This window comes from Pristis pectinata, chromosome 5, assembly GCF_009764475.1.
Source record: "Pristis pectinata isolate sPriPec2 chromosome 5, sPriPec2.1.pri, whole genome shotgun sequence".
NCBI classification, from domain to species: domain Eukaryota; kingdom Metazoa; phylum Chordata; class Chondrichthyes; order Rhinopristiformes; family Pristidae; genus Pristis; species Pristis pectinata.
Window position 1 is genome coordinate 55,977,748 of NC_067409.1, and position 18,316 is coordinate 55,996,063.

Sequence of the window (18,316 nt, forward strand, 5' to 3'; positions counted from 1 at the left end):
CTCAATCTTTTTCCCAGAGTTGGTGTATCAAGAACTAGAGGGCATAGATTTAAGGTGAGAAGCAAAAGATTTAAGAGGATCTTCAGGGGCAACTTTTTTACAGAAAGGGTGGTATCTATGTGGAATGAGCTGTCAGAGGAAGTGGTTGAGGCAGGTTCAATAATAACCTTTAAAAGACAGTTGGACAGGTATGTGGATTGGAAAGGTTTAGAAGGTTATGAGCCAAACGCTGGCAAATGGGACCAGCTTCAATGGGGCATCTTGGTCAGCATGGACCAGTTGGGCTGAAGGGCCTGTTTCTGTGCTGTATGAGTATATGCCTGTATAACTAAGGACAGAAAAAATGTCATTAGAAGGGAAAATGCTGAAATTTAAAATTAAGGATAAATTAACAAAATACCTTGAATAATTGAGCAGAGTCGCCACGGATTTACAGAAAGAAAAGTAGGTTTGACTTACTTGCAGGAATTTGTTGAGCATGTGACAAATAGGGGAACCAGTGGGTTTGGATGCATTTAGATTTTCAGGAGGTTTTTAATAAAGTCTTATACAGGTTAGTCAACAAGGTTGGAGCACATAAAATTAGGGGGGAAATAAACCGAAATGGATTGAAAACTGGTTATCAAACAGAAGGCAGATTGTAATTAGGGTACTGCAGGGATCGGCATTTGGCCCCCTGCTGTTCACAATCTCTCACTTGGCTGAGAAGACCAAGTATAATATTTCCAAGTTTGCTAATGATACAAAACTAGGTGGAATTGTGAGGAGGGAAGAGCGTATAAAAAGGTTTCAAGGAGATGCATATAAGCTGAGTGAGTGGGTGAGAACAGGGCAAATGGAATATAATGTGGGAAAACATGAAGCAAAAACAGAGGCAGAATATTTCTTGAATGGTGAGAGATTAGGTGATATTGATGTCACTGAAAGCCAATATGCAGTGTAACATTTTGACTTTATTACTAGAGGATTTGAATACAGGAGTAAGGAAGCCTTCCTGCAGTTTATAGGGCCTTGGTGAAACTGCACCTGGAATTTAGCATACAGTTTAGGTCTCCTTACTCAAGAAAGGAAGTAGCTACTATAGAGGGCCTGCAGCAAAGATTTACTATACTGGTTCCATAGATGGCAGATATACTGTATGAGGAGAGAATGAGTAGGCTAGGATTGTATTCTCAAGTTTAGAAGAACGAGAGAAGATCACATTGAAACTTGCAAAAATTCTTACAGGGCTTGACAGGCTGAACACTGGGGTTACGATCTCCAAATAAGGGGCAGACTTTAGAACTGGGTTAAGGAGAAATATCTTCAGTCAGAGGGTGGTAAGCTTTGGAGTTGGTGGCCATGGAGGACAGTGGAGGCTCCTTTGCTGAGTTCATTTAAAACAAAGATTGATAGATATCTGGATATAAAGGGTATCAAAGAATTTGGAGGTGTTGCAGGTAAATGCTGCTGAGGTAGAAGGTCAGCCTTGATTGATGAATGGCAGAGCAGGTTTGAAGTAACCAACTTGTTTGCTTATTCAGATCTTTGATTCATCATTTTTGTGTGAGGGTCATTATATAAATATAACTGTATCAGCAATTGTGCATTTTATTTTTTTTATAGGAGGCACCATCTGAAACTTCTGGCTCCTTGATAGCTACGGAGGAGAGAAAAGAAAAGGTTCCAAGCCCACACCTCAGTCACCTTGTCGTTTTAAATTCTACTGAAACATTATATGGTCTTGCAGAAAGGGTGGTGGCTACAGAATCTTTGTAAGTTACTTGTCATAATTTGCTGAAGGATTAAAGTTATCATTCTTATTTGAATATTTTCAGTGAAAAGCTGAATAATATCTGGAAATTCAAATTATATCCAAGTTATTTTTCATCGAATGTCATATATTTCTCACAGATAATTGAATTTTCATGTTTTATTCACACAATTTAATTCCTCTCCTATTCATTTCCCAAATAGTATTCCTTCTTTTCAAGCAGCTGTGAAATTCATGTTAAAAGTTGTTTCTGAAACTGATGCAGCAATACCTTGTGGCAGAAATGTAATTATTTAGGAAGGTGCTTCTTTATTCATAACTCTTCAATTTTTAAGAAGTAATGAAAAATAATACTTATGGGATTTTTGTAATTAAGCACAAAATGAGATGAATTAACAGGTTTAATTTTGAAGTATTGGTGAACATCTAATTTTACTATAACTGACATAGAATAACATAGGTTCCATTCACAGGAGAAACCCATTCATATATCGACTGCTATAAAAAGAACAATTAAAATTATGCCCCTTTCCAGCTCTTCATAGTTTTGTAAATGCTTATCCAGGTACTAAGTAAATATGATGAGAGTTTCTGCCTCATCAACTGTTTTAATCGGAGAGTTCCAAGCATTAATTCTTTTACCTATTACTTCAAATCTATATCCAATAGTTAGTGACTTATTTGCTGTGATTTTTCCTTTTCTAGCTCCTAAATAAAAGTTTCTTCAATGTCCACTTCCAAAAAAGCCCCGGCTTATCTAATTTTTCTTCATAAGCAAACTTCCCCATCCCTGGGAACATCTCAAGGCTGTGCAGCTTCTCTTGTGCTTATCACATCTTTCTTCATCAGGGTCTCGACCTGAAACGTCGACTGTTTATTTCCCTCCATAGATGCTGCCTGACCTGCTGAGTTCCTCCAGCATGTTGTGTGTGTTTCTTGTAGTGTGGTGACCAGAAATGTACATGGTAGCCTTGTAGTAGCCTAGTTAGTGTTGGGTACAGTTCTTGTTGAAACTTCCTGCATTTTATTGCCTCAGCAAGTAAAATAAAATCTCCATTCTTACTACTACATTATGGTGTCTGCCTGTGAAGACAGCCAAATTGCATTCATTTAGAACCAAGCCTATGTTTTCCAATCCCAATGTATGCCAGTCTCCTATCATTTCTTGATTTTCTCTTTATTTTTTTTATATGTAGTCATGCAACATCTTTGGGTTTTCTTCAGATTTATTTGTCAAATTTGTCAGATTTATTTTCCTTATTTTCTCTTTGCATTTCCAATTTTCTTTTCTAATTTTATCTCTTCACTTTTATCCTCCTCTCAGCCTTTTATGATATTGTGCTCACAGTAAAGTCATTTTTATGTTATCTTACCGTGTATGAACCTCTGCACCCAGTTGGGATCTGAATTTGAGTTGCATCCTTTTTCTTAGTACAAAAAAAAATTGGTCTGAACCTCATCTTGTACCACCTTTAGCTGCTTCTGCCTGCTCTCACACTGAATTATATTCATGTAGCTTTTTCAACTAAATTATGTGTAAACCTAGTAAACTGATCTAAATAGAGAATTTTTAGTCCAGGTATTTTTGTTTTTTGTAACTATGCCAAGCTTTTGACATGCTACCAAGCTTAATGATCTGTTGGGCATTGGTGATGTATGCTTAGTGTATGTTTTGGCATCATGGGAAATCTAAGTACCATGGAACCATAGAACCATACAGCACAAAACAGGCCCTTCGGCCCACCATGTTGTGCCATCCATCAAACCACCCTTACACTACCTAACCCCTTCCTCCCGCATATCCCCCCATCCCACACTCCTCCATATGCCTATCCAACAAGCTCTTGAACCTGTCCAATGTATCTGCCTCCACCACCACCCCAGGCAGTGCATTCCATGCACCAACCACTCTCTGGGTGAAAAACCTCCCCCTGACATCTCCCCTGAACCTCCCACCCGTAACCTTAAAGCCATGCCCTCTCGCCTTGAGCATTGGTGCCCTGGGAAGGAGGCGCTAACTGTCTACTCTATCTATTCCTCTCGATATTTTATATACGTCTATCATGTCTCCTCTCATCCTCCTCCCTTCCAGTGAATAAAGCCCTAGCACCTTAAGCCTCTCCTCATATTCAATACTCTCTAATCCAGGCAGCATCCTGGTAAATCTCCTCTGCACCCTCTCCAACGCCTCCACATCCTTCCTATAATGAGGCGACCAGAACTGAACGCAGTACTCTAAGTGTGGCCTAACTAGAGTTTTGTAAAGCTGCATCATCACCTCGCGGCTCTTAAACTCAATCCCGTGATTTATGAAAGCCAACATCCCATTGGCCTTCTTAACTGTTCTTTCCACCTGTGAGGCAACTTTCAATGAACTGTGAATATGAACCCCCAGATCCCTCTGCTCCTCCACACTGCCAAGTACCTTGACATTCACCCAGTACTCTGCCCTGGAGTTTGTCCTTCCAAAGTGTACCACCTCACACTTCTCCGGATTGAACTCCATCTGCCACTTGTCAGCCCAGCTCTGCATCCTATCAATATCTCTCTGTAAGCTCTGACAGCCCTCCACACTATCCACAACACCGCCGATCTTAGTGTCGTCTGCAAACTTACTAACCCAGCCCTCCACCCCCTCATCTAAGTCATCTATAAATATCACAAAAAGTAGAGGTCCCAGAACCGATCCCTGCGGGACACCACTAGTCACCGCCTTCCAATCCGAGGGCACTCCTTCCACCACAACCCTCTGCTTTCTACATGCAAGCCAATTCCTAATCCACACAGCCAAGCTTCCTTGGATCCCTTGGCCTCTGACCTTCTGAAAAAGCCTACCATGAGGAACCTTATCAAACGCCTTACTAAAATCCATGTAAACCACATCCACCGCACTGCCCTCATCAATCTTCCTGGTCACCTCCTCAAAGAACTCTATCAGGCTTGTGAGGCAAGATCTTCCCTTCACAAAGCCATGCTGGCTGTCCCTAATCAGTCCATGATTCTCTAGGTGTTCATAAATCCTATCCCTTAGAATCCTTTCTAACAGCTTACCCACCACAGACGTGAGACTCACCGGTCTATAATTCCCTGGCCTATCCCTATTACCTTTTTTTGAACAAGGGGACAACATTCACAACCCTCCAATCCTCTGGCACCATCCCCGTGGACAACGAGGACTCAAAGATCCTTACCAGCGGTTCAACAATCTCCTCCCTAGCCTCTCGAAGCAGCCTGGGAAAATCCCGTCAGGCCCCAGAGATTTATCTGTCTTAATATTATTTAACAACTTCAACACATCCTCTCTCTTGATATCTACAACCTCGAGAACATTACCCCTACCAGCACTCCCTTCCGCGTCATCAAGACCCCTCTCCCTGGTGAATACCGAAGAGAAGTACTCATTGAGAACTTCTCCCACTTCCGCCGCTTCCAGGCAATTCTCCCACCTTCGTCCTTAATTGGACCTACCTTTACCCTAGCCATCCTCCTACCCTTCACGTAATTGAAAAAGGCCTTGGGATTTTCCTTAACCCTACTAGCCAACGCCTTTTCAGCTCTCCTCAGCCCTTTCTTAAGTTCCTTCCTCGCTACCCTATATTCCTCACGGGCCCTGTCTGAACCTTGCTGCTTATACCTCATGTATGCTACCTTCTTCTCCCTAACAAGTCGTTCCACCTCTCTCGTCACCCACGGTTCCTTCACCCTGCCATTCCTTCTCTGCCTCACCGGGACTATTTATCCTTAACATCCTGCATAAGATCCCTGAACATCGACCACATCTCCATGGTACATTTCCTTCAAAAAGGACATCCCAAATTTACACTCCCAAGTTCTCTCCTTATAGCCTCATAGTTCACCCTTCCCCAATTAAAAATCCTCTTGTCCTCTCTGCACCTGTCCCTGTCCATGACAATTTTAAAGGTTATGGAGCAATGGTCACTGTCCCCCAAATGCTCACCCACTAATAGATCCTTCACCTGTCATCTAAAAGTACTGAAGAAGTATGACAAATGCTGTATCAGCAAAAGTCTCCATTAGTTTGATGGAATGAAGCAGTGTCAGCACCTTGTCCTTGACCAATATCCCCAGAGCATCCAGGCTCTGATCACACTCAGCTATCTCCTCTACTTGGGGCCACATTGTCCACATACCTGATCGAATTCACCAAAACAAATGTAGCCTCTGTTTATAGCAAGAGGCTTCTTAAAAGATATAGGAAATGCTTCAAGAACCTCTGTTTTTTTTTTAAAAAAAGTAACATCCTGACCCGTACAGGAATCCTTGGCCCATGACCCTTCAAAATGAAGGAGATTCATCTGGGAGGGTTGCTGACCACATTGTATTTTCCACACTGGGAGCTCACTAAGCCCAAGCGAACAGCAAAGCAACCACACAATATCACAACAAGTTGCCCACCTCACCTTGCCAAGGACCACCTATCCAGTCTCTGCATGATCCTCCACAGGATTAATTTATCCACCTCAGACTTTACTCTGAGGAATGGATGTCAATCATTGTTGATACTGAAGGGCAGCCGAAGAAAGAAATTAGAATTATACTAAATCTAATTAAATCTTGGGACCTACCACCAAAGTGTGCTCTCACTAAAAAAGCAAAAAGTTCCAGATGCTGAGAATACAAATTAAAAACAGATTGCTCAGGATACTCAGCAGATCAGGCAGCATCTGTGGAGACACAAACAGTTAACATTTCAGGTCAATGACACTTCAGCAAAAGCCTGATGAAAGGATTGAAGCACGAGCTCTGCTTTTTTTTCTCTCAGTGTTGCCAGCATTTTCTGTTTTTTATTTCCACTCTCCCAATAAAGCTCCTCCGATCTACCCAGCTTTGTTTCCTAGAACTAAGTACAGAATCATCCTTTTGCTTTTGCTGAGCATGCCATGTATACAATATTATACTTGTTTTCTGCCCTTTCTGTTAATGCATAGATTCTGTCAAATTCAAAGTCAAGTTTATTGTCATATGCACAAGTACATGTATGCACAGGTGCAATGAAAAACTTACTTGCAGCAGCATCACAGGCACATAGCATCAGATAAGCAGCATCCACAAAATAAACATAAATTATACATAATTCTTACAAGAAAGAACACAATTGGAACAAAAAAAAAGTCCATTGTAGCACAAAAGTGATCAAAGTGGTCTGCAGCGAAGCATATTCCATTAAGGACAGACAAACTCCTTTATTGCTTTTTAATCAAGACTTCCCAAACTCGCTTACCAATCTCCATCTTTGACTATGTCCCTTCCAAAAAGGCTGTTGGATATCCATCCCTCTGCCAATCTTGTTTTAAATTCTCCCCAAAAACACTAAGGAAACAATTAAACTTTGGATACACAGTAGTAATGGCTATCTGTAGGACAATGTGTGGTAGTTATGCAAAAAGTGAAGTGAAGTGAAAATCATTTCAAGAATGATTACAAACTTCTGTTTAAGGTCAGTTTCCTTTGCAACAAATGGAAAGATGAATTCACAGTATAAAGCTGTGGTTTATAGATATACTTTTCCAGGATTCTCAGATAGAACTGACTTTTCCACTTCTTTGGTTTATTGAAATTCTTTTGGATGAGAATTGACTATGTTTTTACAGTGCTGACAATAATTGCCAAAGGATAAATGGTCTTAAATATCTGTATTTTCCAGGGTGTTTCTGGCTGATCAATTTGATTGTTTGCAACCTCATCTTGATGCCATGATGCCTTCAGCCAAGAAGCCTTTTTTGCAGCAGTTTTATTCACAGGTCAGACCTGAATTTTTCAAACGTAATACATTCCCATAGTTATGATGTAGAAAAGAATTTAAATGATTAATTTTTAAATACCTGCTTCTAAAATAAAATTACTTCTAGTTGTCGATTTGCTTTGTTTTCTCATGGTTGATGTTTAATCCTTTCTGTGTTTTCTCTTCCTATCTGATAACAAATAGACTGTTTCAACTGCCAGTGAGCTGCGCAAACCAATTTACTGGATTGTGGCTGCTAAAGCGATCGATTATGAACAGATGTTGCACCTTATGGCTAGTGTGAAATGGGATATTAAAGAAATTATGTCACAACACAATGTGTACATTGATACTCTTCTCAAGGTAATTGCAAGAATGGAAATGGTCACAAATGCAATGTATTACAATCTATCAAATAGTTATCAAGTTAATAAAATAATTTCACAGCATATTGGAGTTTGTTTGCAGAAAGGGTTTTTTCCTCTGCTATATCCCTTGGAACTGAGAAGCAAATGTGTTATGAAAGTGCAAGATGTTAATATTCAGATATATTGAACTAGAATGTCCTTGTGTTTGATTCTAACAAATGTTACTGTAGGAGTTTGAACATTTCCATAAAAAGTTGTCTGAAGTTTCCAAAAGGGTGCGTATACCATTCCAAGTGTCCAATGTCCTTTGGGAGCATTGTATCCGGCTGGCAAACAGAACTATAGTGGAAGGGTGAGTTAATTTTAGTTGATTATTTCCTGAATTACAAAATGTCTTCTGTTTCTACAAGAATTGAATTGAGCACCTGATAGTTTTGGGAGGTCAAATGAACCTTCAAAGGGATGGCATCCATAGCTGTTTTCCATCATTTCCACCATTTCTCTGGTGAGAAAATGATGGAAAAGCTCAGCAGGCTAGACAGCATCTGTGGAAAGAGAAATAGTTAACATTTCAAGTCCAAAACCCTTCATCGGGTGAGGCAATGCTGCAATCCTTTCAACCACAGTAGGTCCCATGAACAGTAGCAAGGTAAATAGCCAACAGCAGTTTGTAATGTTGGTTGAGTGATAAGAGGGCAGGTAGAGACTTGGTATTCTAATATTGGCACCTGCTGCAGTGAAGCATTTGTCTCTGCATTGCTCTGAACTATTGTTTGAGATTATGTGCTTGAGTTCTAATGTGCAAGTTAAACTTATAATATTCCTTCTGAGCCACATCTGGCAAATGTGGTAAGCAATGGAAATATATTTCATATGATTTACTCCATTGAAATTTCTATGGTGTTTTAAATCATAGAACATTTGTGATACATAAGGGGGTGGTGGTAGGGCATTATTGAGCCCCATTTCTCACTGCTTGTCAAAGAAGGGCTGCCTAGTCAAATACCACCTTACAACACTTGATCTGTAGGTCATGACTCTTTCATTACAAAGAAACATGATTAAACTACCCTTGGAAAGGCAGGGACAGTGAGCACGGATTTGTTGGTGAAAGATCCTGTCTAATTTAAGTGAGATTTTTCAGGAGATAACTTAATATGTGGATGATGTGATTTACATGGATCAGTAAGCCCTTTGACGAGGTCCAGACAGTTGGAGTCTATGGGATCCAAAGCAAGTTGGCAAATTAGATCCAAGATTGACTTGGTATTAGGAGACAGATGGTGACGATGGAGGTTTGCTTTTGTGATTGGAAACCTATCACCAGCATTGAACCACAGGATCAGTGCTGGAATCCTTGCTGTTTGTTATATACGTCGACAACTTAGATGTGAATGTAGGAGGTACAATTAGTGAGTTTGCAGATGACACAAAAATTGGTATTGGTGTAGATAGGGTAGTCTTAGCTGACAGTGATATTGATCAGTTGGTAAATTGGACAGGACAATGGCAGAAGGAATTTAATCCTGATAAGTGTGAGATCATGCCTTGTGGGAAATATACCATGAATGGTAGGGCCCTAGCAAGTATTAAGGAACTAAGGGACCTCGGTGCACAAGTCCAAAGATTTCTGAAGGCGGCAACAAAGGTAGATTGGGTGATGATGAAGGCTTGCATAGACAATAAGAGCAGGGAGGTCTTAGTACAACTTTAAAAAAAAACATTGGTTAGGCCACAGCTGGAATATTGTGTGTGGGTCTGGTTGCCACTTTATAGGAAGGACATGATTGCACAGGAGAGGGTGCAGAGGAAATTCACCAGATGGTGTCTGGGGTGGGATGTTACAGTTATGAGGAGAGACTGGATAGGATCAGTTTGTTTTCTTTGGAGCAGTGGAGGCTGAGGGGTTCCTGATAGAGTTATACAAAATTATGAGAGAGAGGGTAGGTAGTAAGGAACATTTTTCCCATGGTAGAGGCGTCCAAGGCCAGAAGGCCTAAGCTTAAGGTGAAACGTAAAAGGTTTAGAGGGGATCTGAGGAAGAATTTTTTTGCAATTCTCAACACACTGCCTGAGAAGGTGGTGGAGATGGGTGCTCTCATACCTTTTAAGACTCATTTGAGCGAACAAAATTTGGATGAACCAAAGCACAGTTGGCTACAGATCAAGGGCTGGTGAATGAGATTAGTATTTAATGTTTGGCATGGACACGTTAGTCTAAAGGGCCTTTTTCTGTGCCCTATGACGCGAACCTTTCTACCAAGCACTTTAAATCTGTGCCCCTGATTTTTCTACCAAAGTGGATGACCTCTTTTTTTTTAAACCTTTTGTTTCATCTGCCATTTACTTTAACCTCTTTCTGTCCTCCTGAAGCACCTCTACAATCTCCTCCATGGCCCATGCCGCCTCCCAACTTTGTTTTATCACAAATTTGATTACATTACATTTCTTGTCCTCATCCAAATCATTAATATATACTGCGAACAGCTGGGATTCCAATCTCTGCAAAATCCAACTAATCTCAGCCTCCCAAACCGAAAATAACTTGTTTTGTTTCTAATCTGTTTTCTGCCCATCAATTTATCCTCACTCCATATCAGTATATTACTCCCAAGACTATGTGCTTAAATTTTGTATAGTAATGTTTTGAATGGCACCTTATCCAAGGCCTTATGAAATTCCATATATTCCTCATCACCTGATTTGTCCTTGATTATTCTGCTATTTACAACCTTTTAAAAATTCAGTCTTTTCAGACATGGTAGGGGTGACCTCTACAAGAGAGATGGGTTACACCTGAACTGGAGGGGGACAGATATCCTGGCTGGGAGATTTGCTAGTGCTACTCAGGAATGTTTAAACTAGAGTGGAAGGGGCTTGGGGCCCTGAGCAGCGGAGTGACTGGTGAGAAAATGGGAGATAATACTGGAGCCAATGAGAGCAAATTTAGTAGTTAGTATGGACAGCAGCACAGTAAAGGGAGAGGAAAGAGCATTGGTTTAAACCACATTTATTTCAATGCAAGTGGCTTGACAGGTAAGGTGGATGAACTTAGGGCATGGATTGGCTCTGGGAACTGGGATATCATAGCCATAACAGAAACATGGCTGAGGGAAGGATAGGACTGGTAGCTCAATGTTCTAGGATACAGATGCTACAGGCGTGACAGAGGTACAGGTAAGAAAGGAGGGGGAGTTGCCCTCTTGATGACAAGACATAACAAGCGTCCTTAGAGAAGATATTCTTGGGAGATCACCCAGTGAGGCCATATGGGTAGATAGGACTTAGAAACAAGAAGGGGATGGACACTCTGATGGGATTGTATTATAGGCCCCCCAGTAGTCAACAGGAATTGGAGGAGCAAAAATGTAGAGTGATTGCAGCAAGTTGTAAACATAATAGGGTAGTATTAGTGGGAGATTTTAACTTCCTTAATATTGACTGGGCCAAACAAAGTATAAAAGGCTTGGACGGAGTGGAACTTGTGAAATGTGTCCATGGAAGCTTTCTTTATCAATACATAGAGGGAACTACTAGAGAGGGTGCAACGCTGGATCTCCTCCTGGGAAATGAGGTAGGGCAAGTGGCAGAAGTGTCTGTCGGTGAGCACTTTGGGCCCAGTGACCATAATTCTATTAGGTTTAAAGTAGTTATGGAGAAGTATATGATCGGTTTGCAGGTTAAGGTCCTGAACTGGGCAGAGCAAATTTTGGAGCCATTAGGCAGGTTGATTGGGTGAGATTGTTTGCAGGGAAAGGAGCATCTGCCAAGTGGGAGGCCTTTAAAAGTGTGATGTCAAGACTCAGGACCTGCATGTTCCTGTTTGGGTGAAGTGCAAGACTGGCAGGTTTTGGGAACCCTGGTTGACGAGAGATATTGAGGCTCTGGTTAAGAAAAAGAGGGAGGCATACACTGCGCATTAGCAATTGGAAACTTGAGAATCTCTTAACTACAAGAAGTGTAGGAATGCACTAAGAGGGAAATTAGGAGGGCAAAAAGAAGATACAAGAAAGATCTGGCAGGCAAGGTGAAGCAAAAACCCAAGAGATTCTACAGGTATATTAAGAGTAAAAGGGTGGCTAAGGAGAGAATAGGTCTCCTTAAAGATCAGCATGGCTGACTGTGTGTGGAACCAAAGGAAATGAGTAAGATTTTTAATGAGGGAAATGAGTGGTGATGTTTTGGGCCACATATGAATTAGCAGGGAGGAGGTACTGGAGGCCTTAGTGCATTAAGGTGGATAAATCCCCAGACCCTGATCTAGTACATTCTTGGACCTAGTGGGAAGCTAGTGAAGAAATTGCAGAGGCCCTTGCAGAGATTTTTGCTTCATCTCTATCCACTGGAGAGTGGCTAATGTGGTACCTTTGTTTAAAAAGGGTAGCAAACACAAACCAGGAAACTACAGGCCAGTGAGTCTGACATCGGTGGTGGGTAAATTGCTAGAGGGGATTCTGAGGGATCCATCAACATGTAGGCAGACAGGGTCTGATTCGGGACAGTCAGCACAGTTTTGTGTATGGAAAGACGTGTCTGATAAATCTCTTGGAGTTCTTCAAGAAAGTAACCAAGAGGGTAGATGAGGGTAGGGCAGTGGATGTTGTCTACATGGACTTCAGCAAGGCCTTTGACAAGGTCTGTCATAGGAGGCTTGTCTGTAAGTTTAAATCACATGGGATCTAGGGAGAGATGGCAGATTGGATTCATAATTGGCTCAATGGTAGGAAGCAGAGGGTGATGATCGAGGGTTCTTTCTCAGACTGGAGGCCTGTGTCTAGTGGTATATCACAGGCATTGGTGCTGGGACCTTTTATTGTTTGTAACTTATATAAAAGATTTGGATGTGAATGTACAAGGCATGGTTAGTAAGTTTGTGGATGATACTAAAATAGGTGGTGTGGTAGACGGTGTAGATGGTTATAAAAAAAATTACAGGGGAATCTTGATCAGCTGGGTATGTAGTCTGAGGATTAGCAAATAGCTTTCAATCCAGATAAATGTGATTTTGCATTTTGGGAGATCAAACCAGGGTAGGACTTGTACAGTGAATGTTAGGGCTCTGGGGAGTGTAGAACAGAGGGACCTAGGAGCACAAGTGCATAGTTCGTTAAAAGCAGCATCACAGGTAGACAGGGTGAAGAAGGCGTTTGGCACGCTGGCCTTCATCAGTCAAGGGCACTGAGTATAAGAGTTGGGAAGTTGTGTTGCAGTTGTATAAGACGTTGGTGAGGCCGCACTTGGAGTATTGTGTACAATTTTGGTCACACTATTATAGGAAAGATGTTATTAAATTATAAAGAGTGCAGAAAAGATTTATCAGGATGTTGCCTGGACTTGGGGGGCCTGAGTTACAAGTAGAGTTTGCATAGACTAGGATTTTATTCCCTGGAGCATAGAAGATTGAGGGATGATCTGATAGAGATATCTAAGATCATGAAGGGCAGAGACACAGTGAAAACACACTATCTTTTTCCCAGGGAGGGGGTGCTAAAAACAAGAGGACATAGATTTAAGATCAGAGGTGAGAGATTTAAAAGGGACATCAGGGGCGACTTTTTCACACAAAGGGTGGCGCATATTTGGAATGAGCTGCCAGAAATAGTGGTTGAAGCAGGCACATTAGCAACATTTAAAATCCACCTAGATAAGTACATGGATAGGAGAGGTTTAGAGGGCTATGGGCCAAACGCAGGCAGATGGGACTAGCTCACTGGGCATTACAGTCGGCATGGATGAATTGGGCCGAAGGGCCTGTTTCCATGCTCTGATTCTGATTTCCTTTTCATGAATCCATGTTGGCTCTGGCCAATGCTATTTTTTTATTTTCCTAGTTCTCTGTCACCACTCTCTTGGATTTACCCATCTGCTTATGTCAGACCAACTGGTCTATAGATCCCTGTTTTCTCTCTCTCTCCTTTAAATAGTGGGATTAGATATGGGTTGACAAAAGTCCTTGATGAAGGTTAAATGCACTAGATGAGTTCCTGAAGAGGTTTGACAAATAATGATCAACAATCCTTAATATTTAACACCAAATTTCCATCAAATTAAACCTTTATGATGACCTATATATGACTTTAATTGTATATCGTTTTTTCTGAGAGTTGTTGGAAGAGTTCTTTGTTACATGATTTTTAAATACTTGCATTCTGGAATGCTTTGCTGTAAGAAATTGGATTTTTCTTAACATTTCACATACTTTTCACTGGTTATCTTTAATTTGTCATGTTTACTGAGTTGACCATCTCTTTTTACTACAGTTATGCTAATGTGAAGAAATGCAGTAATGAGGGACGGGCCTTGATGCAGTTGGATTTCCAGCAGTTTTTAATGAAGCTAGAGAAACTAACTGACATCAGACCAATTCCTGATAAGGAGTTTGTGGAAACCTACATTAAAGCCTATTATCTGACTGAAAATGATATGGAGAGGTGGATCAAAGAACACAGGGTAAGAGTTGTGGGTGTTTGCAGAGGAAAGGCTTAAACCTTTTTGAATATCTCTAAAAATATTTTTACAACTGCCAAGTATTATCTTTTATTGTAACTGCACATCCTGCAAAATGTTTATATATCTGTTAAAATTTCAAATATCAGCCAGCTGAACTTTCATGTTAGCACATTTTCCGTTTGACTTCCATGAAATTGTTTTGTAAAGCTGAGTAATTTTTTTTTCCAAACACCTTGTGCTTTCTTTTGTCAGGAATATTCAACGAAGCAGTTAACCAACCTTGTGAATGTATGTCTGGGCTCCCACATCAATAAAAAAGCACGGCAGAAGCTGATAGCAGCCATCGACGAACCAGATAGGCTTAAGAGATAGCCTTTATCAATGTTTGTGCATTGTTGTTGTCCTGGATGGCAAAGGGATAAGTATTTCCACTCCAAAATAATACATCATGGCTCTCTTCTGTTACACGCATTTATGATGCATGTTACATGTTTTCTGATCAAAAAAAAACTGAACTGGAAAATGCTGTTCTAGTGACAAATGTATGTTATTGTTCAGCTTTTGTTCCGGTCTTGGTAAGTCAACACATTATTCCCAGTAATGCTGTCTTTAGAGCCTATATGAAAGCTATTTTCAATGTTATGGTTATTATTTGGTGGGGGAACCTTAAATTTTTATCTATTAGAATATGGGATGTAATGATTATATATTGTAACACAATGAAACTGTATATTAATTAGTGTTAAGGTATGAACTACTGAAACTGATTTTGCAACTACTTTTCTGTATGTAAAGGGTAAATATGGATAACTGAAGGATGTTTATGCTTCATGTAGAGCTACAGCAAGTAAAGTAACAAAATACAATCTGTATATTCTCATCAATTTGTTCCGGTTCTAAAATTTAAAAAAAATAATTTGTTTCTTGTTGAAATGGAATTGATCATGGTTTGGTAACCGAATAAACAATCTAAAATTAGAGAATTCTTGTCTCTCATTATATCAGTGCCTTATCAGGCATATAGCTGTGCAGGTATCTTGTGTCTGTGAAGCAGCATTTAATTTTAAGAACAGTTTTCATTTTGCAGTAAATGCTGCAAATCCATCTGGTTCAAGTAAAACAAAGCAGACCTCTTCAATAAAGCCATTGTGGAATACACTATTGCATAGTTACCTTCAACAAATAAGTTGTTGTTCAATTTACACTTGTACCATGTACTGATATGGTGCTTAGATTAGGATGATGCAATCAGTAAAAGTTCTGCTAAAGCTTATGCTCGCCATTTACTCAAATGATTTAACTGCATACTACTTATTGTGTGTTCATCCATTGTCCAAGAAATTCCAACAATGGCACAGCTGGTAGAGCTGCTGTCTCAGTGCTAGAAGCCCGGGTTTAATCATGACCTCCTGTGTAGAGTTTACACATTCTCCGAGTCCACAAGGGTTTTTGAGTGCTCCAGTTTCCTTCCACATCCCAAAGGTGAGATAGTTGGTAGCTTAATTGGACATTGTAATTTGCCTCTTGTGTGTAAGTGACTGATAGGATCTGGGGGAGGTTGTTGAGTATGTGGGGAGAATAAAAATGGGATTAATATAGGATTGGTGTAAATGGGTGGTTGATGGTCACACACTAACTCATTGGACTAAAGGACCTGTTTCCGTGCTGTATCTCTCTATGACTCAGAACATTTAGGGCTGAATCTTGTTGATTATGACTACTGATTTTGAAGGGAACTGCTGGTATTTATCCATGCTGACTGATGTATATCCTGGACCTAAGTTCTGAGATTGAAAGTCTAGGACTTGTTTGTTACTTAATTTGGATGCCTGACTCTGTCACTGTGCTCCATTGCTGCTCTCTACATGGTGCCCAATGTTTAGCTCAGTACTGCTGGCTTTCTTCAACATCATACTGGGAAATCGCTTCTCAGAATCTGCCTTTTATCACCCCAACTCCCACTAGTGTGGGACAGAGGTGAAGAATTTGATGTGGATTGTAGAGCTGCTGATAAGGAGGGGAAGGTATTTTCATTCAATTATTTTGCTATGGTTTAATAATTTTAATGTGTGCTATGAACAAGTATTTTTGTGTTTTTTCAATTAATTATGTTGCATAATTTTTTAATTCAATTTTAATAGTTTTCAATTTCTCTGAATATGAACAGCATTTAAAAGTTGTTGCAATCTGACAGTAGATATAGCTTTGCCCACAGCCTTCTGCCAAAGCCCATCTAGATACTGGCGCCTCTGTGCTACACTGCCCGAGGCCCAGGCTCTATTCAGATCTCACTGCCTGACTTGAGGTTACAGAGGGCCAACGAGATCAACCCTGCACATCTGCTTTGGGAAAGTGCATGTGATCAGGGGCAATGGGTTTCTGGACAGAAGGACCGCCCTGCAAAATTCAGATCTGTCTGTTAAATGTTCATACTAGTTCCATGAGCATGGCAAATTTAAAATTAGTTACCCCAGGGCAGAAATGTTTTAAGCATTGTTAAATTAATCAAAGTAAATGACCACCATTATAATTTTGAAGACACAATTGGTTCCATCCACCTACCATTTCCCTTCCCCCATCTGCTTCCATTTGCCGTCCCTGAATGGTTCCTATTATCACCTTCTTATCAGGTTCTAGTACTTTGTGTCACCGCTTATCACCCTCCAGCCTCTGTCTCCACCTTGCACCCCCCTCCCCAATCTGGCTCCATTGCTGCTTTTTTTTTCCCCTTTCCCTGTCTGCTACCACCCATCACTCATCTGCCTCTGTCTTCCACTCGCCTCACCTGGCTCCTTCTGTCCATCGTCCTTCTCCCTTTGTTGAAACACCTATTACCTACCAGCCCCTGTCTCAATCCTCCCCGTTTTCTCTTTTATTATAAGCTATCTTCCCTCTCTACTCTCAGTCCTGATGCAAGGTCTTAACCCCAACCATCAACAATTCCTTTTCTTTCACAGACGCTGCTTGACCCATTGGGTTTCTCCAGCAGATTTGTTGCTCCAGACTCCAGCATCTACAGTCTCTTGTGTCTCTGAATTCCTCCAGCAGTTTTTTGTATTATAATTTTGAAGTTATATTAGTGGGAATGAATTAAACTCCTTTGGTCCTGAACTCCGAATTCCCTTTAAGATTCTTCTTAAAATATAGCTTGTTGATTAAGCTTTTTTGTCATTTTGCCCTGGATGTCAGCATCCCCTGGATGTTGCAAATCATTTTAGGATGCAAAAGAAAAGCCTTTTGTGAATGCCAGAGCATGTAATCTTATTATCAACTGTAGCATGTAATTTTTTTGAATTATCTAATTATAACTATTACTTAAAATCTGAAGGGTTATTATGGGGGAAATATTTTGGGTTTGGTGGCCAATTTTATTTGTTAACTTTAGTGTGAACCACCTTAGGCAATGTTGTGATGTCAATGGAATTACTGTATATCAGTGAAGTATCTTGTTAAACAGCTTAGTTGTATACATGAGTACAAATTAGATAAAATGTTCATAGGACAGTCTTGGGTCTGACCGTGCTTTTGCCGAAATTTTCTGCTATGATTTTCCAAATGGGGTCTCCTGTTATTTGTGTAGGTGGTAGGGCATTAATGGCTTGCTTCCTGTCAGTAAAGTAAATCAATCCCCTTGGATGTTGCAAATCATTTTAGGATGCAAGAGCATTTTGTGAATGCTAAGGGACGTAATCTTACTATCAATGGTAGCGTGTAATTTTTTTTGAATTATCTAATATAACTACTATTTAAAACCTGAAGGGACATTATGGGGGAAGGGTTAGGATGCACTGTGCAAAAAAAAAATTGAAAGTATGGTTTTAGCTTGCAATTGTGGGGTAAATTGCTGATAACAGAGGCTAGAACTTTGCTTGACGTATTAAAATGGCCACTTGGAAACATTTGGTCATAATACTAGGCCTTCCTACCCAACAAACACTTGGGAATAGCTTGACCAGAAGGACTGCAGCTCTTCAGGAAGGTAGCTCATGATCACCATCTCAA

The 18,316-nt window shown here is 40.5% G+C and overlaps 1 protein-coding gene across 1 annotated transcript in view; it reads left to right on the forward strand.

Moving 5' to 3' along the window:
- The window catches only part of vps50 (VPS50 EARP/GARPII complex subunit), a 127,901-nt gene extending 112,608 nt beyond the window's left edge, over window positions 1-15,293 (forward strand). The window contains exons 23-28 of the mRNA XM_052015828.1: window positions 1,606-1,754; window positions 7,419-7,515; window positions 7,701-7,859; window positions 8,095-8,216; window positions 14,125-14,314; window positions 14,567-15,293. Coding sequence (XP_051871788.1) covers window positions 1,606-1,754; window positions 7,419-7,515; window positions 7,701-7,859; window positions 8,095-8,216; window positions 14,125-14,314; window positions 14,567-14,686 — 837 coding nt within the window. The 3' untranslated portion in view covers window positions 14,687-15,293. The remainder of the gene's footprint in view (window positions 1-1,605; window positions 1,755-7,418; window positions 7,516-7,700; window positions 7,860-8,094; window positions 8,217-14,124; window positions 14,315-14,566) is intronic.
- Window positions 15,294-18,316: the final 3,023 nt, after the last annotated feature.